At 56.2% G+C, this 7,179-nt stretch overlaps 1 protein-coding gene across 2 annotated transcripts; it reads left to right on the forward strand.

Moving 5' to 3' along the window:
• The first annotated feature begins 1,707 nt into the window (after positions 1-1,707).
• Positions 1,708-6,845, forward strand: ARSA (arylsulfatase A). 2 transcript variants are annotated; one of them, XM_023509376.1, is made up of 9 exons: positions 1,708-2,348; positions 2,523-2,763; positions 2,880-3,098; positions 3,171-3,340; positions 3,620-3,744; positions 3,837-3,964; positions 4,192-4,294; positions 4,408-4,509; positions 5,189-6,845. In XM_023509376.1, the coding sequence occupies exons 1-9, from the start codon at positions 2,131-2,133 to the stop codon at positions 5,434-5,436; spliced, it is 1,554 nt and encodes a 517-aa protein (XP_023365144.1). In that variant the 5' UTR covers positions 1,708-2,130; the 3' UTR covers positions 5,437-6,845. The 2 variants fall into 2 exon arrangements, with proteins under 2 accessions (XP_023365144.1, XP_023365145.1); XM_023509377.1 differs by lacking the exon at positions 5,189-6,845 and having other exon boundaries at positions 4,408-4,876.
• Positions 6,846-7,179: the final 334 nt, after the last annotated feature.

Consider the following 7,179-nt stretch of genomic DNA (forward strand, 5'->3'; position numbering starts at 1 on the left):
AAAAGACAGTTTTTTGTTTTTTGGCTTTTTTTTTTTTTTTTTGAGACAGAGTCTCACTTTATTGCCCTTGGTAGAGTGCTGTGGCATCACAGCTCGCAGCAACCTCCAACTCCTGGGCTCAAGCGAGTCTCCTGCCTTGGCCTCCCAAGGAGCTGGGACTACAGGCGTCCGCCACAACACCTGGCTATTTTTTGGTTGCAGCCGTCATTGTTGTTTGGCAGGCCAGGACTGGATTCTAACCCACCAACTTAGGTGTATGTGGCTGGCGCCTTAACCACTTGAGCCACAGGCGTGGAGCCAGTTTTTAAGCTGTTTTTGTATTTCCATCACTTTTGAATAGCCAACTTGAATCATATCGAGGAAATATATTTTGGGGTGATATGTTTTGGTTCCCCTCAAGACCAAAAAGGTTAAGTGCAATGCTGTCCAGTGATTTTTACTGTCGTCTCCACTGGATTCCACTGGTTGGGGCTAGGACCCAACCATGTTGTCTTCAGATGGGTTTTATACCACTGTGTAACCCTGAGACAGATGGGATCCCACACACATCCCACAGCGCAGCAGGCCTCGACAGCACAGACGCACGCACACGTGTGCACCCAACGTCAAACACCAGGCAGACGCACACACAGACATGCATACAGAGCCCACACCCGCGCACATACCCGCCACCATACCTCAGCAACCACAGACACACATGCACACACACACACACACACACAGAGGTATGGAGGAGAAAAGGCTTGAAAGGATTTGCTAGCTGTGAAGGAAAAGCCACAGTCTGCTGGGCTCCCCCACTTTCCTTTGGATTTGTTCATCCACAGGACACCCATAACACCGCTCAGGTATTTTTTTTTTCTTTTGCAGTTTTTGGCCGGGGCTGGGTTTGAACCTGCCATCTCCAGCATATGGGGTCGGCACCCTACTCCTTTGAGCCACAGGCACCTCCCAACGCTCAGGTCTTTTTTTTTTTTTTTTTTGAGACAGAGCCTCAAGCTGTCCCCCTGGGTAGAGTGCTATGGCTTCACTGCTCACAGCAACCTCCAACTCCTGGGCTCAAGCGAGTCTCCTGCCTCAGCCTCCCAAGTAGCTGGGACCACAGGCGCCCACCACAACGCCCAGCTATTTTTTGGTTGCAGCCATTATTGTTGTTTGGCGGGTCCGGGCTGGATTCGAACCCGCCACCTTAGGTGTATGTGGCTGGCGCCTTAGCCACTTGAGCCACAGGCGCCGAGCCAACGCTCAGGTCTTTTAAAGAAGATCCCTCCCCAGGTCTCTTGCATCGCAGGTTTGTCCGAAAGGATTCTGGACAACCACTGAACCCTGGATCCGAACCCAGGAAGAGGAACAACAGGAGAGCGCCGCACACCCGACACCCACAGGCGTACCCTGTGAGTCCCTTGGCTCGGTAGCGCCTGCCACCCCGCGCGGCCCCGCCACGCTCCCGCCCAGCCACGCTCGACTCTGTTCCCGCCCGCCTCGGCCCCGCCCCTGTCTCCGCCCCCGTCAGTGTTCCCGGCGGGCACGGGGTCTGTCCTCCGCCCCGCCCTGCACCGCCCTGAACCAACGGTCTGGGGTGCAGAGAAGGGCGAGGTTGCCCGCGTGCAACAGCGCCCGCACCACCCACTCCCAGCCCCGCCCCGGCTCCGCCCGGCCCGCCCTAGCGTCGCGTCGCGCGCGTCACTGCGACACGGGTTGGGTCGGGGCTGAGGCGGAAGCGCCTGCTGTCTGCGACTGGCCCCTCACCGGCTCTGTCCAGCCCTGATCCCAACGCCGAGGACGCCGCTGGTCAGTGTCATGTGACTTCTGCCCCTGGGCCTGGAACCTGAGCCGGGACCCAGGCTACGGCCTCCCAGGTTGTGTTAGTTCTTCGGAAGTTTCAGGAAGCGAGTGGTCAGAGTCGCGGAATATAGGTCTGGGGTCCCGGGGGGTGGTAGTGCCCGAGTCCGAGGTCGCGGAGTTGGGGCCCCCCCGGGTCCGGGTTCGGGGTCAGAGGTGTGGGGGAGGTTGGTGCCCGGGTCCAGAGTCTTGGTGGTACCCGGGTCCAGGGTCTCAGAGAAAGAGCCTGCTGGAGCCGATTTGTCTTCCCTCTCAAGGGTCTCTTGGGTCAGGCCCACTGTGTCGTGTGCCATGAGGGCACTGGGGGCCTTCCTTCTGGCCTTGGTGGCGGGCTTGGCCACTGCCAGCCCACCTAATGTCGTGTTGATCTTTGCTGACGACCTGGGCTATGGAGACTTGGGCTCCTATGGGCACCCTAGTTCCACCACTCCCAACCTGGACCAGCTGGCTGCAGGGGGGCTGCGGTTCACAGATTTTTATGTGCCCGTGTCTCTGTGCACACCCTCTCGGTAAGCAGAGGACCCTCACCCCAACCCCACCTGGCCCATCCTTCCCTCCCACTGATTCACTTTGGATTGCAGTAGGGGAGGAGAAACGTCATTCTCTATGGGGAAGTCCACATTTCTAACCCCACCCTGAGTTTGTCTCAGTCTGTCTGATGGGCTTGGGGACTTGTTCTGCAGGGCTGCCCTCTTGACCGGTCGGCTCCCAGTTCGGATGGGCATGTACCCTGGAGTCCTGAAGCCTAGCTCCCAGGGGGGCCTGCCCCTAGAAGAGGTGACCCTGGCAGAGGTCCTGGCTGCCAAAGGTTATCTCACAGGAATGGCCGGCAAGTGGCATCTTGGCGTGGGGCCAGAGGGGATCTTCCTGCCCCCCCATCATGGCTTCCATCGATTCCTAGGCATCCCCTACTCTCATGATCAGGTAGGAACTGCAGAGCCCTTAGCCACCCTGCCCACCCTTCTCCCACAAATCCCCTGACTCTTGACCTTCCCCCAGCCCTCCCCCAGCCCAGATCCTCACTGAAGCTGCCCCCTCAGGGCCCCTGCCAGAACCTGACCTGCTTCCCACCGGCCACCCCCTGTGATGGCGGCTGTGACCAGGGCCTGGTCCCCATCCCCCTGTTGGCCAACCTGACTGTGGAGGTGCAGCCTCCCTGGCTGCCAGGCTTGGAGGCCCGCTACGTAGCTTTTGCCCGTGACCTCATGACCGATGCCCAGCGCCAGGGTCGCCCATTCTTCCTGTACTACGCCTCCCACGTGAGTGGTCCCAGCACCACCCTCTGGCTGCTTGTGTCCCCTGATGACACTAACTCCAGTCTTTCCCTCCAGCACACCCATTACCCCCAGTTCAGTGGGCAGAGCTTTGCAGAGCACTCAGGCCGTGGGCCATTTGGGGATTCCCTGATGGAGCTGGATGCAGCTGTAGGGGCCCTGATGACGGCCATGGAGGACCTCGGCCTGCTTGAAGAGACCGTGGTCATCTTCACTGCAGACAATGGGTATGCCAGCAGGGGCACAGGGTGCTCACTGTTGCCCCAGACTGGAGCTCTGGGTTTGCGCACAGACATAGTGGGATAATGGTTCTTAGGAGATTCTCACCACGTCACAGTGACCCGTAAGCATAGTCAGGAGGCTGGGAGCCCCACATGCTCAAAGGTGCTGGTCTTGGTAGGCCATGGGTATAAACAGGCACATGCTGGTCATCTCTGGGTAAGGTTTGGAGCTAGTGGTCACCATCACTGTGTCAGGGGCCCTGATGGCCTCCTTCTGTCTCCCAGACCTGAGACGATGCGCATGTCCCGAGGTGGCTGCTCTGGCCTTTTGCGATGTGGAAAGGGAACGACCTTTGAGGGGGGTGTCCGGGAGCCTGCCTTGGCCTTCTGGCCAGGCCACATCACTCCAGGTCAGTCCTCAGAGCCTCTCCTTGCATACTCCTGGCCCCATCTCCCCAATATTGATGGTGAACTGAGTGACCAAACAACTCTCTTACCCCAGGTGTGACCCATGAGCTAGCCAGCACCCTGGACCTACTGCCTACTCTGGCAGCCCTGACTGGGGCCCCACTGCCCAACGTCACCTTGGATGGCTTTGACCTCAGCCCCCTGCTGTTGGGCACAGGCAAGGTAGGGCCAGTGATCCCTGATCCTGGCTCCTCAGCCCCTGGTCTTGGCCCTGCCCTGAGGTGTGAGTGTGCTTCTGCTCCTTTGTTGAGTGGCTTCCAAATGGCACAACCCCGGGAGTTCCTGGGTAGGCAAGAAATAACTGCCTCCAGGGCCTAACACAGGGCTGCTGCTCCAGTGTGTGCAGTGCTGCGGCCCTTCCCGCCCTGTGACCCCCAACTTCTCCCCAGAGCCCTCGGCAGTCTCTCTTCCTCTACCCGGCCTACCCAGATGAGGTCCGTGGGGTCTTTGCTGTGCGGAGTGGGAAGTACAAGGCTCACTTCTTCACCCAGGGTAACTCCCCCGACCTGGAGCCCTCTCCTCAGCCCTGCTGCCCCCCAAAGTAGCCCAGAACCCTGGCCCCTCCTTTTGCTCTTGCCCTGTGCCCAGAGTTGACCCCTCCCCAGGCTCTGCCCACAGCGACACCACCGCAGACCCTGCCTGCCATGCCACCAGCCCCCTGACTGCTCACGAGCCCCCATTGATCTATGACCTGTCCAAGGACCCTGGTGAGAACTACAACCTTCTGGGGGGTGTGACCACTGTCACTCCAGAGGTGCTGCATGCAGTGAAGCAGCTTCAGCTGCTCAAGGCCCAGTTCGATGCAGCTATGACCTTTGGCCCCAGCCAGATAGCCCAGGGTGAGGACCCGACCCTGCAGATCTGCTGCCGGCCTGGCTGCGCCCCCTACCCAGCCTGCTGCCACTGCCCAGACCCCTGGGCCTGAGGGCACCAGCCCAGTCCACAGGGGCAACCCTGTGGCCAGCGTAGGGCCCCTCACCTGCCCACACATAATGGCTCGTTGCTGTGAGTGTGGGGGAGTACAGATGTATGGAGGCATGTACCTGATAATGTAATAACACCAGCTGAGACTTACAGGTGTGATAATTCATCTACTCCTGTAGTAACCCCCTGAGGTAACCTATGGTTACCTGTGATACAAATGAGAAAACTGAGGCAGAGAAAGGGCCCAGAGGCTGCCTCACCGCCGTGATGATCTGCATACATGAGCTGCAAGAGTGCAGGCACATCCACTCATGGGAGCAGGGCCAGGAATAGGGCGGTGAGGGTGAGGGCAGGTGGCCAGAAGATCTGGGAGATGCAGAGCACCTGGGGAGACAGATTTTCCCCTGGGAGGAGCTATACGGCCAAGCTGTCTGAAGGCAGGTGATGAGTTGCATATTTCAGGTAGGAGGGGCTGGGGGCCTTGTGAGCCCCTAGGAAGGCACATGGGCAGCTCCCGAGATAAACCTGTTGGCACTTCCACCCTCCTGAGGATCTCGTCTATGCACACGTTTCCTGTCTCTAGCTTCATCTTTGACACGAGCCATTCTCCACCCAGCAGGCACAGCGATCTCTTACAAACGTCTGTCAGGTTGGATTTGAGCATGTATCCCTGCTCAAAGCTCCACAGCTTCTTATTATACTCAGAATAAAATCCAAACTCCTGATGGTGGCCCACTTTGCCCTGAAGCCCTCTCAGTCTTGGTGGGCTGGCATGGCTGTTCCTTCCACCAGCAATATTTTGCCTCCACTACTGGCCTCCTTTGCAGTGAGGGACCTCCTGACCACCTGCCTGTGTTTGTGTGCAAAGTGTGCTGACGTCAGGCCCACATGTGTGCCCTGATGGCAAGTCACACACCAAGCACCCCCTTGGTGTTGGCTGAGAGGGTCACTGAATAGGTGTACAGACACCTCCCCATGGCAAACACTTCATTGCCTACCAAGCAGCCACACCCTTACCAATAGGCCCCCACTTTTTCAGTAATGGGCAAAGTCTCCTTGACCTTGAGGTTGCAGCCTCTCCCTGTCCCAGGTTAGTGACCAGTCTGAGCCAGTAACAATCTGATGGTTGGTCTAGGAGTAGAATGTAACCAAGAGTCCTGGCAGTGAAAGATTGGGGTGGCAGGGTGAGGACCATGCGGCAGCAGAGTCACCAGCCCTGACTGGACACACAGCAGGTAAAGAAGTGTCTTCAGCTGCCTGGAGAGCTCCAGGTGTTAAGGAAATAAACTGTTTAAGCCACTGCCAGTGGGCTGTTACTTGTAGCCAAAAGGAGCCCTGCTGGAATGCACCTGAGAGAGAGAACGAGAATGCATGAGCACCTGTCTGAGGCGTCAGACAGTGTGCTGAAGACCCTTCATGTTCACCATGCAATCTTTAATCACTGCTAAACTAGTTGAGGGGCTAAATTGACAATACCGCAAATCCTGCTGTGTCTAGGAGTTACCAGTAGGGTAATAGTTCCCTTGGGGCACCCAGCACTGATGTTGGCACAAGGAAGACACTGAGGCACTTGTGGTCTGAGTGAAGGTGTTGGGCCCAAATAATGCCGTAGTTCAGGGTGAAGACAGATAAACTGAAACATGTTCATGATCCATGTATCACACTGAAAGTCCAAACTCTCCAGCAAGAACTAAATGAATACTAATACCTGGGTACAACCTGCAGGCACCTTTTCCAACTCTGCAGCATTAGCTCCTTTCACTTGAACAGTGTGCATTGCTGTGTTAATCCCACCATGTTTGTTCACCAACACCATGTAGTGCTGGGCATGGAGTTGTCAGAGAAGACCCCACACACATGCAGTGCTCATAGTCTAGCAAGGGGAATCAGCTTAGTCTTGGAAGGTCAGATGCACATGGGATTTCAGCGTAATAGAAGTCCCTTGTAGGGTGGGTTGCATGGATAATGAATTTCTGAGCAAGGACACCAGAGAACTTGGGGGTGCTACTACAAATGTTCTCTGTCTTGATTTGGGGGTTGTAATATGATGCATACGTATGTATTTGTGTAAAGTCACACACATAAGATGTGCACACTTTATGATGCCACTGTGTATTTTGTATTTCAATAAAAATCTAACCATATTAATGCTGCAAAGGATAAGTACCTGGTCATCCAAGAACATAATCAGGGGGTGAGGGTGGAGGATAATTGAACCAGTTAGGGATGCTTCCCTGCTGCGTGAGCTCTGAGGAGGACTGTTCAGACTCACCCTCTGCATCCAGGGTTGGAGAGAAAAGCAAGACCCCCCACCTCCCATTCCTCTTTCTGTTTTGCTATGATTCGCTTTCATGCAGAAGTGCTTGTTACTCCTTTTAGCTGTTTTAGCCCAATGCACCTTCTTCATACAGGCACATATATTCATGTATATGCATGCATACATATATATATAT

This window comes from Otolemur garnettii, unplaced genomic scaffold (assembly GCF_000181295.1).
Source record: "Otolemur garnettii isolate 467f Iridium unplaced genomic scaffold, OtoGar3 scaffold00007, whole genome shotgun sequence".
NCBI lineage: Eukaryota > Metazoa > Chordata > Mammalia > Primates > Galagidae > Otolemur > Otolemur garnettii.